Source organism: Larimichthys crocea, chromosome X (assembly GCF_000972845.2).
Source record: "Larimichthys crocea isolate SSNF chromosome X, L_crocea_2.0, whole genome shotgun sequence".
NCBI classification, from domain to species: Eukaryota; Metazoa; Chordata; class Actinopteri; family Sciaenidae; genus Larimichthys; species Larimichthys crocea.
In genome coordinates, this window is record NC_040020.1 from 33,441,230 (window position 1) to 33,465,039 (window position 23,810).

General features: G+C 41.1%; 1 protein-coding gene across 1 annotated transcript; it reads right to left on the reverse strand.

The window, feature by feature from the left end:
- Positions 1–347: 347 nt before the first annotated feature.
- On the reverse strand, positions 348–23,636 carry smc3 (structural maintenance of chromosomes 3). Its single transcript, XM_019272118.2, has 29 exons — positions 23,439–23,636; positions 22,786–22,861; positions 22,393–22,431; positions 22,217–22,284; positions 21,897–21,968; positions 21,006–21,085; positions 20,827–20,905; positions 20,528–20,645; positions 19,923–20,098; positions 19,521–19,601; positions 18,771–18,935; positions 16,968–17,089; positions 16,449–16,662; positions 16,000–16,103; positions 14,561–14,660; positions 13,348–13,508; positions 13,061–13,202; positions 12,573–12,723; positions 11,905–12,057; positions 10,066–10,217; positions 9,791–9,949; positions 8,496–8,603; positions 8,212–8,320; positions 6,879–7,126; positions 3,659–3,871; positions 3,271–3,462; positions 2,968–3,145; positions 2,677–2,783; positions 348–1,571 (listed from the first exon to the last, which is right to left on the reverse strand). Exons 1-29 carry the CDS (start codon positions 23,451–23,453, stop codon positions 1,500–1,502), a joined length of 3,654 nt encoding a protein of 1,217 aa, XP_019127663.1. The 5' UTR covers positions 23,454–23,636; the 3' UTR covers positions 348–1,499.
- Positions 23,637–23,810: the final 174 nt, after the last annotated feature.

The following is a 23,810-nucleotide window of genomic DNA, read 5'->3' on the forward strand; positions in this document are numbered from 1 at the left end:
TATAGTATAATATAATATATATAATATATATATATATATATATTTATATATTAAAAAAGCTGCTGCTTTTGGAAACATCTTTAAATTATATACATATACACATACACACACACACACACACAGAACACATTTGTTATGTATAAACAATTTAATATTATTTTTCCAATGTGCTATGCTGTATTAAGCTTTACGTTCTCACAAATTTCTGTACTTTGAAAAATTTTTTGAGAAACTTGTCAATTTAAGATGACCTTTTCTCTGCATAAACAAATTTTTGCCCATGTGAGGATGTCAGGTATCAGTGGCACAGCACCATCTAGTGGTCTTAATTGACAGTGACATACAGCTTATTTTAAAATCTTTTATTATTTTTGTAAGTTTTCTAATTACATAAAAAGAGACCAAAACATTTAAAAATCAGATTTTGAAACTAGGTATAACATATGAGCGGTTTAATCCCAAACAAAACATCCAGTGAGCAAATTTAAGAAAGAGTGAGTCCAGAAAAGCACGACTTGGCATACTACTGAAGTTACATGAGTCATCTCAAGACCCAAATAGATTATCCACCACTGAATCACTTCTGTTTTTAAAAATATCGACTGATCAAATTCTGGGAGCTGTGCTGATTTCCAAAATAGATCTCTGCTGTTTTGGAATTAAACCTTTCATATATTTAAATGACCTAAAAACAGGAAATTACACAATACAGTAAACGACCATAAAAAGGAACCACAACCTTTGAACATTTTAAGTCATGTGTTATGACAGATAGTAGAAGTTAGCACTGCTTGAGTATAAAGAGTATACATTACAGAAACAAGGGTGAACAAAAACTCTTCAACAAAAACAAAAATCCAGATCAGCTTAAGACCCTCCCATCTCCGCCGAGCTTTAAGGTATCGGTTATTTATGTCATATCAAAACAATCTCAGCTGTACACAAGATGATTTCTGAAAAAGGTCCTGAAGGTTTGTGTCCTTTCAGAGCGTCTCTGGCACTTCCCATTTTCAATGACAGAGTACCAAATCACAGTTCAAAACTACTGTCAGAACACAGTAACACAGAAAGGTAACAGGTTCTCGCTTCAGGACAAAATGAGGTTTTTTTTCTTTTCAGTGTAAAAGAACTACACTTCTGTTTGTCGTCGGGCAAAGCAGGGAAATGTGAAAAAACAAACACTACCTGCTTGCGGTTTGTCAACAGAACCACATTCTTTCTCAAATTTGTAGTTTTATCAGCCTGTAATGATGTCAACGATTGAACGTTATCAAAACAGCATATCCAATTCAGCTTCCAGCCTCAGAGATGGACTGAGAACCTTAGATGTGCTGCATTGTTTATCTTTAGCATAAGAACTAAAAAAAACAAACTGGACTGAGTGAGATATTTCTGTCTTTGGGCCCTGATGTGGAAGGCTTTGAGCTACGCAGTGCACTGTAAAGGCGGCGGAGGAGGACGAGGAGGGGGTGAGGAGGATGATGAAGAGCCGAGGATTATTAACCATGGGTGGTGTCATCCTCCACAAAGTCTTTGGCCTGCTCCGCTGTGATCACATCGATGTGACTCACCTAAAAAAAGCACACACACACACTGTTAATGACCAATCAATGCTCCCATTTCAGCTGCTCTGACTAATCAGTAATCATTTGTTATGAAACCTCAAAAAACTCAAGAGGAAAAATGTTCTTTTCACTCAGGCAGCTCAGCAGAACAAAAAGCTGGTTTACAAGGAGAAATTGTCCAGGACAGAAACTGAAATCACGGCACTGAAAGCAGCGACAGCAACAAGGGAAATTAACACTAGCTGGTGGCTGGAAAACTGTGCGTGTCTGTTCACTGCCAACCTTCATTTACACAAAAAAACGACCTGTGACAACAAATCAACAAGTGTAGCTCAGGGGACGGGGATCATTTTTCAGTTCTTTTCTTCTTATTTCACATTTCTTCAATCGGCATTTAGACTGTTGAAGGACAATGGTGACGATGGCAGACATAGGTGCCATTTTGGATTTAACTGCCATGTCAGGTGAACCATAGTATGACTAAAGCTGTTAGTAAAATAACTTTTGTTTGACACACAACATTTACTTACATTTACTTTTTTTTCCCCCCCAGACACCTCATTATCGTGTTAATGCTCAATTTAATCTCAAACAACTCTAAACTGCGTCTTTGATGTTTTAGGAACACGGTATGTCAGACAACGCATCAGTAAGGTTTTAATGTTTGGTTGTTGTTTTTTTTTTAAACTACAGTGGAGTTAACGTCACAATGTCACAGAAGCATGAGTTGTATCAGGTTGGTGTTTGCACAGACAATCCTTGTCCTTCCTAACCCTAACCCTACAGGAAAACTTAATTATAATACTGAAGGATAAAATGACTTTGCTTAAGAACGCTTCAGCAAGTTGGAGGTTTGGGCCCTGTCTCCATTGTTACTATGACGCACAGCTGACCTAAAAAAAAGTCCAGTGTTATACAGAATAAATATATTTACAACATATTTTTCATTTGCCATATTGAGCCACTTCTCCTTTGCCTTCATCTGTTAATTATTCAAATAGATTTCTGAGAATCGTCCTGACACAGCTGAGATCCCCCACGGTCTATGTGTGAGGAAACCTCATCTGTTCAGCTTCAACTTGAACGAATCCACGTGGACAGGTTTTGTCACCTTGTTTCTGAACTTGACGCCGTAGAACTTGTCGGCGGACTCGAGCAGCTCAGGCCTGAAGGTGGTGGTGATGAACTGGGCGTGGCCCGCCAGCTCCACGATCATGTCTGAAATGGGACACGACACAATTTTCAAACAAACTGCAGCAATATATGTCAAATCAGACACAACAAAACTGAATCAAACTGAACAACGCCACTATTTTAGTTGCTATTCAGGGAAATAAATTCACGTGTGAAAATCATTTAACCCTCTCTATGCGCTGTATATTTGTATATACTAGTACTTTACCCGAGACAGCCTTCCTGTGCTGGGCGTCAAGGGCCTGGTCGATCTCATCAAACAGGTAGAAAGGAGCAGGGTCACACTTTTGGATGGCAAATATCAGGGCGAGAGCCACCAGAGACTTCTGACCTCCAGACAGCTGCTGCATCTCTCTCATCTCGCCCTGCTTCCCTGTGAACGACACCTACACAGGAGAGGAGAGGATGTGTTATTAGACACATGGAACAAACACACATATATATATATAGAATACGTGTCAGAAATGACGTTCAATAACTGTTAAAAGCAGATTTAAATGAATAACTGTACCCGGATGCCGACTCCAGTGAACTGGTCCACTGAAGGAACGCTGCTCTGTGAGCCAGAGCCCCTCTCACTGTCTGCACCGCCCTCACCCTCGTCCTGAGACTGGCTGCCTTCAGCGTCGCCCTTCTTCATCACCAACGTAGCCTTGCCACCTGGCACCAGCTTCTGGAAAACCTCGCTGAAGTTTTTCGATACCTGGTGGGGTGAAAATGTAGAAGAAGAGGCGCTGAGTGAATATTGGTCGCATCAGTGAGAGTAGAAAACGTGCAACCAATGTGAGACAGAAGAAAAACATTTTGGTCTAAAAGTTCAACTAGGAGGATAAATATCAAGGATAATAATTTATCAGATTGTGATGTCAATGGATATATGAACAGGGCCTGTCACGTACCTGTTTGAAGGTGAGCTGGATGGCCTCATACTTGCGCAGCTCCAGGACGTTCATGAGCTCCATGATAGATTTGTAGCCGCGGTCCAACTCGTCCTGACGCTTGATCAGCTTTTCCTTCTGCTCAGAGAAGTTGACAAACTGGTCCAGAGCTTTCTTGTTGACGTGGCTGTACTTCTTCAGCTCAGTGTTGCACTGCTCCAGTTTTCGGAACAACTGTTAAAAGGAGAGATTAAAACATGATTAGCTCCAAGTGAAGTCAGGCTGACAGTATGACTACTTGTTTAGTATATAATGTGGCTTTTATGTATATTAATGATGACTGAATGATTATTTATTTCATTCTTATCCATATTACTAAGACTGTTTTGTATTTTTTAAAAAGGTTGCTTAATTTTCCTGGTAAAGATGTTTTAAAATACACTTTATCATTATCGTTACTATATAATGCTTTAAGATATATACACACAGGGAAAAACATTTCCCATCTAAAGTTTAGAAAACTTTCCATTTTTACTGTTGTTACATCTGCAAATTTGACACAATTGATCTGTTTTTCCTCCACCAAAATATGCAAACAAAATGCTGCCAACAAATCTGTTTCTCATGATCGTGACATAAAGTTTGTGAGGGTGTAATGATACCACTTGTTGATTTAAACAGGGACAAAAATTCAGATCCATTATGCATTTCTGCACAAGTATGTGGCTGGATTCTATTCATATCTGAAGAGGCATGACCTGATTAATTAAGAACCAGATTAGCCTCGCTCAAAAGTGACATCCACTCTCCAAACTCTCAAACTATAAATTCATCCATCTGAATCACTAACGACCAAGGGAATATGAGCAAGTGCCATTATTACTTGGCCCTCTCATCCACTTCTGCAATCAATGGCACCATCTTGCCCCCGAGCAGAGTCCTGTGGAGAAAGATTAACTATGTGGAGTGTTTATGAGAAAGTGTGAGGCTATTTTCAGCTCTGTTAAGGAGGGGAGATGACACACAGACACACACCGAGTACACACTCAGACACTTATGAAAGATGCAACCGTGTCCACTCAACTCAGTCTGTGCTCCCAGAGGCAGTCGACTAAAAAATAAAAATAAAATCAGAAGCACTAACTAGTGTCTGAGTCACTGGTGAGTAGGTGGGATGTGATGTGAAGTCCTGAGGCCTTTTTCCTTAGACCTGGGTCTATCTCCGTATGTGTCCGCGCACAGACAGTAAGAGATGCACAGAAAACTGACCTTCAGTTGACCTTCTTAATCTACTGTTAGTGCTGCTGTTGTCACGTCTTTAGCGTCAAAGTTACTACGGTAACAAAAACGTTAAGGGGACTGGTACGTCTACAAGGTGGAAGACAGGTCTGGCTTTCTAAACTTCTGGCACTCTGATAATTTGCCTTCACAGCACCCAACAACTTAAGAGGCTCAAAGCTGCACTTATTTTTTTTTATATCAACAATTGCTCAAGTGACCAAGTGTAATGTAGTGACAATCCCACAGAGACTTATCAGCCTTATGTAGTTCCCCTCGGTGATACAGAGAGTTTGATCATCTTGTTCTGGTTTCACGTAAGCAAATGTACTGTTCTGGTTGAGTTTTAACGCTCTCCAACCTCATTTTAAGCTGCAGCAGACTGTTGTTTTCAGCAAAGAGCTTGGATTAACACAAAGTACACATCTACCCACCATCACAGAGCAGACAGACCAACTTAGGGACCAGTGATTAAACGTACTACAGTGGTTTGCAGTTAAAGGGCAGCAGTTTGGTGAGTATTGGACAGTATCGAAATACAAAACGATATGAATGTGTCGCTGTGTGTCAGCTGGATGTGTGCATAGACAACCATTTGCAAACGCATTCAGCATAACAACTTGGCTGTGATAAGAAAACGTGAGACAGTAGGTCAGTGTTGTGTTTACCACTTGTTACAATGCCCTCAAGTGGCCGCTTGCTGTAACCAGTCTTCCTGTTCATATTGGTTCTGGAGAGACGATTTCAGTGGAAAACATCTCACACACACACACAGATGGAGGATTGTGCATTTTGTCCCCCATCATTTTCATTGAAAGGTTTCTTTAAAAAAAAAGAAAAAAAAGGACCAGTTTGTAGGTGGCATCTTGTTCCACGCATGAAGAGGAAACTATGGTGGCTGTAAAAACATGAAACACCCTGTCGAGAGCCGGTGTTTGGTTTGCCTGTTCTGGGCTACTGAAGAAACATGGCAGTGCACAACATGGTAGACTGTGGAAGACAACCTGCAGCATCTGTAGATATGAAAGGCTCGTTCTAAAGTAACAAAAAGATGAGGTGATTATATACACTTATGCATATTATATTCCACTTTTGCCATATTCTGTAAACGGAGCCTCCTAAAATCTGACACACTGGACTTTTAATGGTCAGTAGGGCTGCCACAAACGATTATTTTGATAGTCGACTAATCACAGATTATCGGATCATACGTAAATGACCCTAACCCTAACCGTGGATGGAGCCACCTTCGCCCCCGAGTCTTTCCATGCCAACCCAGAGGAAATGCGCTCGGCGGGGGCCAGCCAGCGCGGGGAAGAGGTCCCCGAGGGGATCCTCCCGCACCGTACGGCCGTCCCTGACCCACCGAGTTGAATCCCCCGGGCAGACTGCGCGGAAGTTGCGGAAAAATCACGGTAATTGGTTAAAATTGCAACACCGCCCTGAATTCATGGGGATTCACTGAAGTTGCGTTGAAGTTGCAAATCGCAACATCGTGAATTCCTGGAGGGTCTGTGTTATGGTATCATTTACGGTACAGTCAGGCCTGACGCCGATTACCACTACTGTGCATGTGCGTAGGGGTGTGTGTGTGTGTGTGTGTGTGACACAGAAAGGCAGACGTGGCAGTGGAAGCTGCAGCCGCAGAGAGAAAAGCAAAGTAAAAAAAAAAAACCAATGCATCGACTACTAAATTAGTTGTCGACGATTTTGTCCGTCGGCGATAAGTGGGACTAACAGACTAATCGTGGGAGCCCTAATCAGTATAAACAACAGAACAACTGTTGAACTGTTCATATGAGGACCTGACTTCACAAATCTTTAGATTCTTGATTTGACCTGATATGATTCACATTACTGTAAAATATAAATAAACTCAAAATGCTGCTGTCGCCTGGTAGACAAATGAAACACAGTCGGCACAAACCATCATCATTAAGCACTGTGTGTTGTGTGTGTGTACCTGTTTGAGTGTGAGGGTCTGGTACTTCTCAAAGGCCTCCTGGGGCAGCGAGCCGAGCTCTCTGATCTTCTTCATGCACTCCTCTTTCTTCTTGAGCAGCATGCCCTGCCTGTTGGTCATCTTCTCCAGCTCCTTGGTATCGTGGTTAATGGCGTCATTCTGCTCCTTCTCGATATTTTTCCAGCGCTCCATGCTCTTGATGTGGTCCTTGATCTCCCCCTCTGTCTTGTCAACCAGAGAATCCAGATCTGGGGAAGTTATTGGAGGAGGCGGTGAGAGGGGTGTGGTAGAAGTTGTGTGTTTTATTCCAGATGAATGAGATGCATACACATAGTGGCTATGTCCATGATTTAGACAATAGAAATATTCTGTCACAGGCTAGATTCTCTGGTTTTAAGTTACTTTTCAAAAGTGGTGATGCAGCCAGCCCTTCTTTTGATTCATGAGTTTCATCCCCATCCGCTTAGAGAACAGTGAGCTTTAGAGCCTTCATCAACAACCTACTAACGTGGAGGCTTTTTCTCCCACTTCATTAAGAAAGAGAAAAGAAAATCAGATTGTTCTCTGAACAATGAATGGAAAATTGACATGCAAAGAGTTTGGAACAAATGACTGAATATAATGCCGACTTAAGAACGAGTCCATGGTGTGAATGTGTCTTCAAGAAGTTAGTGACAGTGATTAAATACGAATCCATGCAAATTAGTGCTATTCAGGAACAAGTGCTTTTCTGACAACTGCACTCAATCAACCTCATCTGAGTCACAGCACCACTAGAACATTTATACAACTGCCTGGCCCAGCTGACTCTGGAACAACATATTATACAAACTCTGAGTCAAACACATCACAGCAGTTTTCTCCATCTGCTGGTGGTACTAACCGAGAGTACCATGTTTCACAGTATGATCATTCCATCATACGTCTTCACTCCGAACCATTGTGGGTGATTGTGTTTTGTTTTTTTTAATATATAAACGTGGCACGTGCAAAGCTGCGGTGTTCACACTGACTCCGCGAGTTCAAACCAAACTCAAAGAGTGATTGCTCAACAACTTCAAATGTGTTTGATGTCAACAACACACCCTCTATTTCAGCTGTCTTTTAATCAAGGTATATCATTTGGACTGGAAGTCTTCACCAACACTAAACCAACCCAGAAGGAAGAACTGGGATCTGTGTTTTGTTTGGGGGTCCTGTAGGGAAAGTGTGTTTTTTTTTTTAAAACTATTTTTCAGCTTGTAGATTTTACAATTTCACCTTCTGCTTACGAGCAGTCTTCCCTAAGGCTCCCCCCACTATCCCTGCGTTGTACTTCCAGTACAATGCGTACCTTCTGATCGAGCCAAAGTGTCTTTCACACGCTTGTTGATGCCGTCCAGCTCAGATGTTGTGGCTGTGAGCACTGTGCCTCCCTCAGTCTCTCGCAGTTCGTTTAGCTCCTGCGTTTAGGCGACATACAAAAAGAGGGTCATCTAGCAGCTGCAAACAAAAAACCTTGAACTTGGTGTTTGTGCAAATGATGATGATGATCTGACATTACGTTATAGAAAAGAATATTCTATATGTAGAGCCATACTGTGCCATGTTTCTGGGACGTGTAATAAGACAATGTACCTGCTCCACTTGGTCGAGACGCTTCCGTAGGTTCTCGTTGAGATATGTTTCCACTCTGGTCATGATGCCCTCAAGCTTGATCCTCTCATTCAACAACTGTCTGTTGTCCTGTGGGTGGATAAACATGTTAACACACAACATGCAAACGGTTCATCCTGACAGATCTTTGCCAAGCACAGACAAACAAGACATGAGTAGTACATTCCCAGTAACTCAATATTTAAGAACTGTTGATACAGTTCCCTGTTGTCCCATGTATCAGATGGAAGAATGCTGCCACAGAGTGATAAAAATGTGAATATTTCTAGCAATAATATAAATTATATCTGGCTGGCATCATCTGCTCTAATGTGACAATATGCACTTTACACTCTGGACTAAAAAAAAAAAAAAAAGCATATATACGCAATCTCTAATTAATATCTACGGCATCTCTCAAGTGGTACGCAAACACTTATGTCCTTGATAAGAATAACTCTTAAGTGTTATGTCGCAGGTAATATAATTTGACAACCGCCAACACGGCAGGACCATACATGAAAGGCTCCGTGTTGCGGGGGCGAAGCCGTTGCGCAACAAGAGCAGGAATGGCTGAGAGTTCATTGAGGTGAGAGCTGCGAGCAGCTGGCAGTGAAAGAGAAAGAGGAGGCAACACTGGATCACAGGAACATCCCACTCACAGCTGCTGCCTGCTACTCTCACCTCGGTCAGGTCATTTGAATGCACTAGCACGAGGCAAAGAGAGACAGGAAACAACAAAGTGTAGGTGACAGGAGGTGTGCAACTACGCATTAGCAGATGGGGGGCGTGTATGCGTGCAGTGTTTGAGCTTAATGCTGCTATTTAAAAAAGGTTTCCAACCCGGTCCGTGGGACAGAAAAGGCTGACAGGACCTTTAAACTCATGTAATACATTTTGCCTGAATTAAAATAACGACATTGTAGTTTATTGCAAATCTGGATGACTAATTATACATTTTTGGTGAGTGATAAATAATAATAAATAACACAGAAAATTAAAAATGTTTTTTTTTTAAATAAGTTTTTGAATTCAAATATAAGTAGAGGAGCACTGGTCCTTAATAACTAAAGTGTAGTGAAAAGTAGCTTTTTAGGATAGTTTTAAATTAATGTTTTGTTTCTGGTTTGTAGAATTCTGTCTCAGACAAATCTACAAACCAGAGACAGAAATCTCTGCGACTGACTTAGACTGAACTTATTTTGAGACTGTGCCACAGATTCTGTGTATAGAAACAGACTTAGATCACAACATCTATGCCCGATCCTCCTGCTGACCTGCTGCAGTTGACGGATCTCGTCGTTCAAATCATCAACACGCCTCTGGTCCTCCAGGCTGAGCTGGGACAGGAGATCTGTACCCAGCTCAGCCTTCAGTGACTCCCTGGTGGACTCCATCGCGTGGAGGCTGGCCTCCAGACTTTGGAGACTGCGTTGCTGGAGAGGGAGAAAGGGCGACAAAGAGTCAGTAACACAAACTGGCTGAACCACAGACATGGATTGTGAAAAACAGATTAAATTATAATATTGTGATAACATCTGTATGTAATCACCTTGGGCATGAACGTCTTCTCGGACTGCTGCCTCTTCTCCTTCAGCATCTTCATCTCAGACAGAATACTGTCTCTGGAGGCCTTAAACTTCCTCTGTTGTGTCTCGATCTGCTGCATCTGGTTCATCAGCTGGTCAATCTCGTTGTTGATGCGTGGAGGCAGCAATTAAGGAATTATAAGCCGGTGCTTATTACGAATGATTGTTGACTGTTGCACACTACTCAAGACTGCTGAAACTGCATACTGTATTTGCCCTCAAACTAGACTAGGCGTCGAAGGGAAGACTGTCATTACTAATGCATACTCATCATTAAGCTAATTTTACAGACAAGCTTATTGATTGTCCACGAGTAAAACACTCCTCTGTGCCTCTGAGGTTCAAAAGGACTCCATTAACATTGAAGCCAATCAATCTGCTGATTTTAAAAGAGCTCCTGAAAGTCAGAGGTCTGCCCTGCCTGTTGGACAAAGCACATGGAGAACATTAATGGGATAGGAATCGCTGATATCAGGCCACAAACTGCCCTGAATTGAATGATTCTGCATTGATCTCATGTCTCAGTGACGGCCACTCCGACCGTCATGACTAAAACATGAATCAGGTGCATCTCATGTCACCAAGACGATGAGAGATTTATCGGGTATGAGCATTCACATTGCAAGTGCGCCTTCTGCATGACGTCAATACTTCTACTGCCATGGGGTTGCATGTTGGTTACAAAACGAACTTAAAACAGCAGTCATGGTGAGGTACATCTGTGTAATCTAATGCTCATCGACAGGGCAGAGGTGGTAAATGAACAACAAGAGGCTTTTAAAGAATTGATCTGGCCTCTGACTCACTGCTGAATAAGTGACGGACGAGCGTCATGTCATCAGCTCAGTCATCTGTGTCACCTTGCCCACTCACACATACGTAATCACCAGGTGCACACATTAACCTGCATACACTTGAGCGAGAAGCTACGCACATTCACACAGGTGTGCAAACACACGGATAATCACGCCTGGGAGGAAGTGACCATATCCATAAACACGCCGTACACGCATACACAAATCCTCTCTGATCTGCCTGTTTTGCCTTCATGGGCTGTCCAGTGGTGAGTCAGGGCTCTGGCTGATATGACCTAACATACACTAATCCCTCTTGACCTGATTAGACGCTTTCATTGCATCCGAGTCGGTCTCCTGCCGGCTGAGGTAGCTACATAATTTAATCCACGTTTAAAATTCAGGCTCACCCATGTGACGCCGCTCTGTAATTGAGTGAGGGCAGCACTCAGGGGTGTTACAACTTCTTTCAATAGAGCTCTTACATAGATGAAAGGCTCACACACTCTACTGCAGGATATGAATTAAATTATTTCTTTGAAAATGACAGTTGTCTGAGAGTTATTATTGACTGTGCATGACAATGATGTGTCCTGGAGCCAGGAGCTGAATGCTAATGTGCCTACAGTTTATTTTTAATGTTAATAAATATTATATTTCAAAGGGGATGAAGTCAGTTTAGTTCAATTAAAAAGATGAATATTTAATTTCAAAATGTAGAGACATTTCCTCTAATGTCATGTACTTCCTGTATACCCCACAGAATGTAAGATGTAAGAACTATTTGGTATTCATATGTGACTCAACACATTTCACACAATTGGGGGGAAATCGGTCTCTTTGACAAAATTGTCACAGCTTTAAAAGAAATCGCATGACTCACTTTTGAGTTAGACTTTTCTAATCTACGACGAGATATCAGCAGACACAGGTGCCAAACATTTCCTGTGAGCATCAATCATACATTTTATCTTGAACAAACACATTATGTTTTAATAGAAAGGATATGTTCAATGTTCCTGCGCAGGTTCTCGTTAAGCTTGGCCTCCAGTTCGCCCAGCTCCTCCTCGGCCTTCCTCATGTCTTTCTGCAGCTCCAGACGAGACTTTCTGGTATCGTAGTAGCCTCCGGTCAGAGCTCCACGGTGGCTCACCTGGTCACCTAAGAGGTCACAACACAGTGTAGAAGAGATAAAGGGATTCTACCGTATTAGAATTATAATGACTTATAGTCCTAAAAGATTAATCTAGTGTTACAAAAGGTAAGACAAAAAACCTTGTTTAGTGTGTCATCAGAAGACACTGCCAAAACCTTCAAGATCTACTGAAGGGCAGACAGTGTCATTCAGACAGAGTAGATAGCTCAAACAATTACACAGCTCATACTTCAACAACTTGTTTTTGTCTTGACCTCAAGAGAAGAGGTTTTACACAAAAGAGTTGTCCATTACGCAGTAAAAACTGAAGCATTGGCTACACTTTCTGACAGGGACACATCAGCAAAATTGAATAATTTGTTGATGCTGTCAATGTAAAATGTACTTGAGGGCCCACTCGCTGACAGTTACAAAATCAACAGATCTGTTTGTTTGGCACTGCTTGTGAGAGCTGCCACTCTTCTTTTACCTTCTTGTGGTAGTGCTATCTAACGTGCTTGTGTATCACAGGTCAGCGTACCCTCCAGAGTGATGCAGTCCATGGTGAAAGCTCTGGCCAGTTGGGTTGAAACTTCCATGCTGCGACAAATCAGGGTCTTTCCAAACACGTGCTTGAAGGCCTTGTCAAAGTTGGAGCTGTAGCGCAGCTTGCTGATCATGGGGATAGCGTCCTTATGGGGGCAAGAACACATTGGTAAGAATATAGTGGTAAATGCTACAAACCAAACAAACAAAAGTCTGTTGTAAGATGTGTAACAGTGGAATATTGTATGTTTTGTGTAACTGGGAAAATCAAGGGAACTCATTGTACTCCCACAGAGAGGATTAAATAAGAGTAAGCACCATAGTTGTTGTTGTTAAACCTCAAGGTATCTTTTTTTTTTTTTTCTAAAAACACACATGAATACATGTTCTTTTATTTTATTCAAGAGTTATACCAATAATTGGTCAGAGTCTAAATTTACTACCTACAAAAAGTATCAGATGCAATTAATGCTTGTTCCTTACGTTGGTCTCTGGGTAGGCGGTGTCCCTGACGTCCAGCTTGCTCAGGGGCAGGAATGTGACTTCTCCAGGCAGGTTCATTTTGTTGAACTCCATTAGTATTTTGGTGCTGACTTCGTCAGTCTCCACAATGTGGTAGAACAGTCTGGAAAACATGAAAGCAGATGGGTCGTAAAACAAGACAAATGTCGGTATATCACTGAATGTACAAAATAAAATGTTTGGCGGTGACACAAAAAGTTAGCAGTGAAAATTTGTTGTTTTTTTTTGGTTATTTAAAGAGCTCTTACCTGGTGCCAGCAGTCACCTCCACACAAGTGTAAAAGGCGGGCTCACACTCAAAGTTATTCATGACGATGCCGTGGTAACCATTGATGACATGCTGGTTGATACCCTTTCGACGGAAATGCTCAAGGACTTTGTTAATGCTGTCAATGCCATTCAGAATAGCCTGAAGAGAAAGAAGAGGAGTGAGTTTCATCTCAATTGAAAGACTGACTTTGATACTAAAATTAACCACTAACACTTACCATTAGAAGACACACAGATATGTCATCAATATCAGTATATACAACCACACCTAATACAGTCCTAAAACGTACCAAATCCTTACGTTCCTACGTTATCACTACAAATATTGATTATTTTTTTTACCCAAAAGCAGCCATGATCTCTTCTAAAGAAGAACCGTGTTAAAGGATTTCCTAGCAGACGAAATCCTGCACTGTAAAGAATTTGTGAAACCTGTTTTGTGCCACATCCACGTACACTGAAGCTAATATTTGTTGTATGGAAAGAGAAAGCTGTGTCTTGCAACACTATGACCTGTACACTATAAATACAAAATGCGAGAGACGACAGATAAGAGTCCATCAAAGGCTGGAGACAGGATGAGTCAGTCGGGACCAATGAAAGAAAAATAAATGCAGGATATTTGTCCATGAAGCCACAAAAAGCATCCTTTCATCTCGGCAGACATTATTCAGAAGTGATATTTGATTGATGTATCTGCCCAGAAGAAACGACTGGCAGTTACAGGATGGGGGCAGAGAGGAGTGAGTCATATGTAAATTTAGCGAGCTATGATAAGGTGCCAGCAGCGAGGCAGATGAGTGATTACATTTGATATATTTATCCTAACAACTGTCTGAGCCACAAAGTGAGTCCTTCGCAGTATTCAGGTGGGCTCATTTCGAGAGCGAGCGAGCGAGCGAGCGACCGGGAGAGAGAGGTTTTATTTCCGTGGGGTTTGATCTATCTTCATTTGCAAATTTCCTCTCTCACAGTACAGTTCGCAGAGTAAGCGCATGTGTGAAGGTTTAATAGATTTGTGGCATGGCAGGTCTATGTCTGGCTTACAAATGTCTTCATAAGAAAAAGGGAAGGGAAGTGTGTGTGCCCCATTAATCTGTCAAGAATTTCAATCCTCAGACAAAAGCATAAGGTATCCTGTAGCTGCGTTATGCAATCAATAATTATGCAGTCATGTACGGTGACACGAACCTTGCCGGTGGCCGCTCGAAGGAGCTGCTGTTTCTTCTCCAGGTCCTCTCGTTTGGCTGCCAGGGCCTGCTGCTCTGCGTTCTCCTCACGCCACAGGTAGCTGGATAGACACAGACAATCACACACTGTTACACTTATGTCACCAGAAAGACCAGAACCAAACTGTGGCCATGATACTCACAAAAAAAACAAGCCAGTCACTGATAAAAAATGCCCTAAAAACTAGGAGACTACTAAATTGTTTGTCTTCAGAAATCTCTTTGATGTAAATCATTCATGATTAAATAAAAGAATTAGGAGAGAGAAAGACAGTGAGGAGAAACACCAACTTTCACAACATGATTCTCAAACCATAACTCGAGCTGAACAAGGTCATCCATCAATTAGTTGACAACTATTAAATTAATCGCAAGCTATTTTGATAGCCGATTCATTGTACCGAGTCATTTTTAAGAAAAGCTTCTCAAATTTGAATCTTACAATAATATTTATTTTAATCCTCTGACTAAATTGAACATCTAAGCTGACGTCACCAGTGATCACAGTCGGTGAATTTTCAGAGTTTTCTTACATTTTATGGAGCAAAGAACAAATTAATGAATCAAAAGAATTATCAAAAGATTGGCTGACAATCGTCAGTCGTTAGTTTCAGCCCTATCCATAACTGCAAATTCATTATATGCATACATGCAATATTGAATCGAGTATTCAGTCCCCTCATTTTCATCAAGTCATTTCTATTCATATATTTGTTTGCCATTATCCTCAAGTGAACCATAGATTTGCTTAATTTGTGGTAATTAGTCAAATCTAAATAATTAAAACAATAAAACTGCCAAAACAGTGTCCCTCTTGTTTCCATTAAGGTAATGTTAGTTCAATTCATCATGTTTCACCATCCACCGCTAACAGCTTGCAGCTGTGGGGTCTGCGTGATGTGTTCCTTCTATCAAAGCTGTCATTGTGCTGCCTTTTCACCCACTACAGCTCATCAATGGAGCACAATGAAGTGAAGGTGCATGATGGAGTCAATATCAGACAAACACACACATATTCATGAAATTGGTTTCATTCAGTGACAAGAATGAGGCTCTGTTATTGAATTTAATGTAATTCAGTTTTAAAAAAGAAACAAAAACACGTTTCGCCTTAACTGTGTCATCTCAATTAATAACTGGAGAGGCTTGAATGGAAACACTCCCTTTGTTGTGCCTCAAGAGGCAGGAAAGCAGCTGTCTTCATTAGATTACTGCGACTAACCCACAACAAAATTCATCCACCTTTGTCTTAATGCAAGATGATGTTATGACTCACATAAAGATAAATTTAAAATCATGTCATGCTATATACAATATATAAAGAAAAGCATGAGCAAAAGAAAAGGCTGAACTGTAGAAACAAAGACATTAGAAGGTTTGAGGGAAAGATAATGTTCTTACTTTCTCTCACTCTGCAGCTCATCTTTCCTGTTCTTCACTTCGTAATACTTTTTGTCCAGCTCCTCGACGCGGGTCTTGACCTCGTTTAGATCTTGATCGAGTTTCTAAAGAGACAAGTTGAAAGTGGGTCAGAGGCATGACAAATACATCATAAAGTAGCATTCAAAAGTTCAAAACAAACTAAGAAGTCACAGTTCCACCAGATAATTAATTAATTATTACTTTAAAAATGACAACGGCCGCCTGATGGATTCTGGAAAAGGAGCTGGATGTTTGCACAATGTTAGAATTATCTTTAATTAAAAAAAAAAGGAAACAGCAGCAGAGGCATGCATGTATGTTCAGTTCTACTAAAACTGATCCTAAAAAAAGGGGTCTTCAAACCAGATTCCCCACTCAACTCCACATCTTCAAGGACAACTGGAGCATTAGCATTTGTGTCGTCTTACACTGTACTGCTCGAGATTCTTCTCCTTGTTGGTCTCTGTGTCCTCCAAGTCTTTGTGAATGGCTGCGATCTGTCTCTTTTTATCATTGATGGCCTGGTCCAGAGACTTCAGCTCCTTCTTAATCCACTTGTCTCTCTCCTCTTTGGAGGTGAATTGGCTGCCACGGCCCTGCTTGGCGTACAGGTCTGTCCTCTCCTGTGTAGCCTGGGCCAGTCTGGAGGAGGTGCAACCATGGAGGGAGTTACAAAATGTTTTAAGTTAAATCACAAGTACACACAGGAAGCCACATCTACTAAACAACTCCAAGCGTTTACGTTTCTTCATTTGTCTACACATGCACGTCTTGCTTTGCTCATTTACATCAAACTACTTTGTAGGAGAATCCATAAATATCTTATTGGCATCCACCTCTTGATCTCTCGCTATCAAAATGCATTCAAAATGTAACGACTGACTCATCGAGTTATACCTGGCTACCGGCTGCTCGAGGGACCGTAGCTGAGAATGAGTCATCCCTACCTGGATATACCCCGCTCCTCTTTTTCCTTCACCATGTTGAATTTGGGTTCCGTCTCCTGCAGCTCTTTTTGCTTTTCTTCGATTTTCTCCAGCAGCTTCTGGCGCTCTTTAAGCAGGCGTTTCTAGAAGAGCAAGAGCAGGCAATGTTACAAAGAACTGTCAAAATGTTGAACTGAGAGATGAAAAGAGGAAGAAAGGGAGAGAAAAGTTGGATAAGCTGTGGAGGACAATTTTTAAAAAAGGACCTACATTTATTTTTATATTTTATGGCCATATCTTACATCCATAAATGTTCTTGCCACATTATTGTATCCACAACAGTGAACTGTAAACATTTGGACCAATTTGAGTGTTTGCACAATTTCTACACAAATAATGCAAAACAAAATGATCATGTTCATATGCCATATTCATACGGGGTTTGAACCTTGATTACTATTCAAAAATGTAGTACTCGAGCCTTTCAGCCAACAGAGGATGAGAAAAGATCCCACACAATTTCAGAATATTTTACGGTACAGGATATAAATTCAGAAAATAAAAGCATACTCTTGGCAGACTCCAAAAATGTGTATACTCAATGTGTTGGTGTGATTTCTTTACAGTAAAATATACGTGTAAAAATATTTTCAGAGAGTAAACCCGCTCTGAAAAAAATTCTCGTCTCCTTTGCGTCAAGATTTTAAAATCACTCTTAAATCTTCCTCCTCCAGTTTCATTAGGAATGTTTTCACCTGATCTCCCCAACAGCAGTCCCGCCCGGTGACTACTGATTTTGACAGATTTTTCTATGTGGGTGGTGATGGTAGCTTCCCAAAGTTATGAAAGCCTCTACATGCCTCCTCGTGTCAAGGCCATCTCAAATCAGAATCATCAGCAGCGAGTGACGCAGTTCTGCTTCCCTTGCTTTTCATTTTGCTCCAATAACTTTTGGCCGATGCCAGCCGCCGCCAGGTGGGCTTAATCCAACCAACAGACAGCATGCAGCCTGGGACCCATCACGGTTCACACACAGACTGAGCCAATAAAGCCGTTATGTATGATTATAGTCTTCATACTCACACGTGCACACAAATACACACTGAACACAAAGCCATACGGACGGACAGTGATCCATGCCAGCTCTGTACACACAGCCCCATGCCAGGAATGATGTATAGTGGAGCTGATGGCAAAGAGTCTGATGCACAGGCTGGTGCTTCCTCCATTTCTCAGTTCATCCCAGCAAATGTTCCACTGAAAGATTTAGCACTGAAACTCTGGACACAACAAACTTCTTGTTTTAGTAGAGGAACGACACTAAAGCACAAATAAGGGCTTTTTGATTAGTATTTAAATAATGAAGTGGATTCAGTGATAACTCTGTAAATTAATGAATTATCAAGTAAAAAAACACAACAACTAATCATTTGCCAGATTTGTTTTTCTTATTATTGATTCCTATTTGTTAATTCCTATTGTAATGTAAACATTAGGATTTTTTATTTATTTATTTTTACTTAATATAGATTTAAGACACTGCTATAGGCTCTGGTAAACCCACTTGTCTTTTTAATTCACTGCATGATTAATCTGTGAATTTAAACAAATCCACAGATCAAATCAACAGAATCGTGAGGCCACTGAAGGTCGCTATCCTTGAAAAGTAGCGCACAAGTACGCCTCTTTCCTTCTAGTGACGGGGGCGAGTAAAGTGGGTGAAACGAGGAAAAGACAACTGGTGGTGCAGGGGGAGGGGGAGGGGGATGTGTTGCTGGTGCAGCATCACGTGTGCAGAGTGACGCAGATGGGAGGCTTCCGTACCCTCTGTTCGCTGTTGCCTGCCAGCTCATCCTGCAGGTCCTTGGCCTTCAACTCAAGCTTGGTCCTCTGCTTGATCTGCTCCTGGCGCTCGGCCGATAGCTGCTCCCTCTCCTCCTTCATGGCAGAGATCTTGGACTTCAGCTCTCGCACAACACGCTCTGTCTCCTATAGAACGGGAGCCAAAATAAAGAAACAGGCTGTGAGATTTAATTCGAAAGGAGTGTAAATACAACAACTTACTTCCTCTTGAGTGGTTACTGGTCTATTTATTTACCAGCCTCATACTGTCAGGAGAGCTGAACACATTAGCTCTGAATGTTTGAACGGATTACTCATTTATTTGTATACGTTTTCATGATCTCTCATTATATATGCAATATCAGATAGAAGCAGATGGGTTAAAGTTGGGTGACGTCATTCATCATCTCTCCTTACAATCACATCTTGACAAAAAATTTCCACTGCGAGTGTCACGATTCACACATCACGTTTATCTGATGAGGAAGTTCAATCTAACTTGAATCTTACTAAAAATGTGCGAGATAGTCAGAGTAGTAGAAAACTGACAATTCTGGTGTTAAAATAAATAAATCACAATTCGATTTGCTGAACTTAAACACTGAACATCTCAAATGTTATTATGCCATTTTTAATAATTCACTAAAGATGATCATTACAGTGTTTATTTTCACCCTCATCCCCAATCCCAGATATTGGCATTTCTTCTGCAAGGTGGGATTTTTTTTTTACCTCTACTTTGTCCCGGGCGTCTTGCTGAGCATCACGCAGTTGTCTGGATTTGTCTCCACAGGTCTCTCTCTTGGAGGACAGCTGAAAAAACCCACACAAAATAGGAAAGTCTTAGTATTGGAGATAAACACAACAGAGAAGGAAACCACATTTTTGGTGCGCAGTGACTGCTCGATTCTTTATTTGTATTCAAAAAAGGATAACATATTTATACCACCTAACTTTAAAATGGCCGTATACACGCTGTCAACAATGCTGTTTAAATACTCTGAACCAAATTAAGATAATTATTCTGTGTAGATAATATGCTGAATGATGTGTTGTGACACCAAAACACTAATCAAGAAGTCTAACACGTTCGTATCTTATATATCTTTTTTCCCCCCTTCTTGAGTTTGTTACCTCATCCAGTTTGGCACGTGTTTCATTCAGCTCCTGGTTGTAGATGGTGTACTCCAGGGCTCTCCTCATTTTGTCCCACTTCTGGTACTGAGCCAGCTCCTCCTTCTCATCCTCCAGGGTGTGCAGACGCTCCTCAATGTACTTCAACAGCTCATTGATCTTCTCTCGCTTCCCCTCTGAGAAACACACAGACACACACGGTTGCCTTTTAAAAATGAAAACCGCTACCAACGGCACACGTACTTTTCTGGGCCTTTTTTAAAGACAAGTGATAATTTAATGGTAAATGCTGTTTATAGCATTGCTGATATGTTAACTATCTAACTTAAAATGTCAAGATGAAAACAGTCTCATTTCACACTTTTAATTAATAGCTGCGTGTCTTTAGTTTCTGGGCATTGTGCACTGTATATACTTCATTAAAATGCTCATAAAAACTCACTGCCTAAATACTGATGAACACTGTAAAACCCTTACAAAAACATTTTAGTTTTAAGCAGCGCAACATATTTTTGTGACTGCATCCCTTAAATATAAACAACAGCCTGACGATAGCAAAATAATTTATATTAACCTGTGAAACAATGATGTTAGGAAGTTTTTACCCGTTTCTTTCATGAGAGAAATACTCTCCTCCTTGCGCTCATCATACACCCGGGTCCCTGCCACCTCTCTCAGCAGCTTCAGACGCTGGGAGTCGGGGGCTGTGGCCATTTGGTTGATCTGCACAAACATCGTGTGATGAAATACTGTGAAGTTCTGGTTTTACAAATGAACACTAATCTTTAAATCAGATTATATTGTATGTAACACTTGTAAAATGACTGGCTCTCTTTTTACTGCACTGCTTGATTACTGAAGTGCATTACATAACAAGTGAAGTTAGACTCCACCGCTTTCTTACCTTTCCCTGCTTGACGATGTAGTAAGGGTTGCTGCGGGAGAAGCCGGCACTCTCAAGGAGGTTCATGACATCATTCTTACTGCAACAATCACAGGCACCATCAAACAAGTGGTTACATGGATTCACAAAGTTGTTTTTTTCTGTGATTACATGGACAGTTAACCCACAGAAATACTTACGTCACCATCTTCTTGTCTAAGAAATACTGGTCCTTCTTTGCGCCGATGACGCGCCGGAGGGAGACCTCTTCTTTGTCAATCTGGAGGGAGAGAGATTTATCAGTGGTCAAGAGCAGAATCACACATGTAGCAGAATTGGCTGGTTATGTCACAGTATTACCGGGCTGCATGATTACAGTTTCACACCCAGTTAAAAACAAGCTTTGGATTGGCAGCGCAGTGGAAACATCCGGCTTTCATCATCAGAATAATGAGCACTCTGTGTACTGGAGGCAGAGCGACTACAATCAGTGGTCAGCAGTCATCAGCAATTTAGAGGGGACAGTTCAATATGAAGTAAACAACATAAAACAGGCATAATCTATCAGTCGCACTGGCAGCCTGGAATATGTTGGATGTTGACTTAAAGGTGGTATCATGACCGGCACTTTTCCACATGCATTGATTGTAGTCTTGGTATCAATGCATCAGTACAATGGGTTGCCCATTTTTAAAGCTTATTTTGTTCTGTGGCTAATTTGGAAGTTACGTTTTATTCTGGTTTAGCACAAATGCTATAAAGACAAGTGCCATTTCCTCTATTAATAAGACATTAGCAGGAAAAAAAACCCAACACCACATAGAACAATGTGAATATACACATTAAGGCTTACATCGGGAGACGGCATGCCAATATAACAGTACACCTCTGGCTTTACATCGGGAGACGGCATGCCAATATAACAGTACACCTCTGGCTTTAGCTTATAATGGCTTCAACACTCAAGACTAAGTATGTATCACATACACAGTCAGGAATTATTTGAGAGGCTTACTGAAAGTTGAAAATTATCAATCAGTGTGTCTGCAGTTACAGTAATAGGATAAATATGAAATGTTTGCCATTCCTACCGGCAGCCGGTTGTCAGAGTTGTCAAATATAATCTCCACAAAAGCCGAAATGACACGAGGACCAGTTCCCTCCTACAGCAACAAGACAGAAAATACATATTTAACACACAACAGTTAAAAACATTAATATTGTTTCACATTATGTTTCCACCTTTGATAAACACAAACGTTGTATTTTAACAGAAGCTGTAGAGTCTGCAGCTGACCCTATATCGACTGCTTATGTTTGTCAACATAAGCATGTCAAACAAAGATTTTCTACGAGCACTGTGTCAAAGAGACATTTCATTTTCAAAACAGCCACCGAGAACTGTACTTACATGGAGCAGGGCCAGTCGCTGTTCAGGTCGCAGGTGACTGAACTCATCACTGAGCACAAACTGGATGGCTAAGAAAACAGAGGCGAAGCACAGTTTTAGAAAAAGAAATAATAATTACACCAAATGAAAAAGAAAAAAATGCCACTGTACGGTAAATTTATTTGAGGCTCACATACCGTAGAAAAAGTTACTTTTTCCTGATCCATTTCTTCCGACTGTAACAGAAAAATACACATTACGAAGGCACGGTGACACACACAAAGTCTATAACTGATCCGCTTTTGTTGACACTGTCAGAAAAGGTAATAAATCTACTTATACTTAAACTTAAGATGTTTATTATTGATATCATATATTCGATGGATAAAATATTATAAACAGCTCTCAATTTAGCACAGACAACAACTTTAATAATACACATATAGGTAAATTAATATCTCTCTGACCGTCAATCAAAATTGAACATTGTTGGCTTTGCAGATCAGAGCTGTTGCAAGTCTTTTATAGGTGCCATCATTCAAAGTACATCCACATATTATTGCAAGTAAACAAAATAACACAAAACTCACCAATGACATTGTGTTTTGGACTAAAGGGGTCCACCACCGTTTGGTCCCTGTAACTTCGGAACCCCTGGATGATGACCTGCACCAGAGACCACAGTCACATCCTCATAGTTAGGAAAACATTAACCACTCATGGTTACACCTCGTCCCTCTGAACTAAACTCAAGCTGTGTAACTTCAAATGTATCATACCCGATCACAACCGGGGCCTTGGCCGCTGTCGGCTACTGTACGGGCCATTTTTCATTCAAGACGCGTTTGCATGCTTGCAAACCGGATAGACACACAAGTGAGACAACCATAACTCTGTTAAAAGGTGTACTTATATGTGATTTAATCTGATGTAACAGCAGTAATGTGCAACCTCGACAGAAATGTGACAAATTCCGCTAGCCTCGTAGCGTTAGCTTAGCATCCCGAGGAGGAGGACGAGATTAATCCAGGTAGCTCCGGCTAGCACTAGCGAGCTAGCCACTTCATCTGTAGCGGTATTTGGTGCGACTTTCCTTAACTAAGCAGTCAAGGTAGGGTTAGACCGTGCATAAAGCATTGGTACTGCGTGTACAATAACTCTGTGGAGTAACGTTAAAGCAGCTTAATCGACGTCAGGCGGGTGATAGTCGGCGACATGCACACGTCTGGTGTCGTTAGCTTACCTGTTTGATATACATGGCTGACTTAGCAGGTCCTCTCCTCGGCTGAATATGGAGATAAGCCCCCCTCCTCCACTAAACTGGAGAAGCCGGGAATTTAGTAACCCAAACTCGACCAAATATTACAAATTAATGCATTGAAAACGGGTGAAACACTGTGCAGCAAACGAGAATAACATGGAAAATGGCGGCGGGGGCGGGATGGCATGGACCATACCACTATGTGAAAACAGGGTTGTAGCAATAAACTTGTGCCAAATTACGCGCAATAGTGAAGAGAATAGACATAATTTTAACAAGTAATAACACAGAATGATTTTATACATTAGGTTAAATCTTTAGTCGCGGTATATATGTACGAAAGCAACACGTTTG

Coding starts and splice junctions, on each gene's coding strand:
- smc3 (XM_019272118.2), bottom strand. Junction 21,086..21,896: donor ACTCTGACAACCGGCTGCCG/GTAGGAATGGCA, acceptor CTCTCCCTCCAG/ATTGACAAAGAAGAGGTCTC. Junction 19,602..19,922: donor CACGTGCCAAACTGGATGAG/GTAACAAACTCA, acceptor GGGTTTTTTCAG/CTGTCCTCCAAGAGAGAGAC.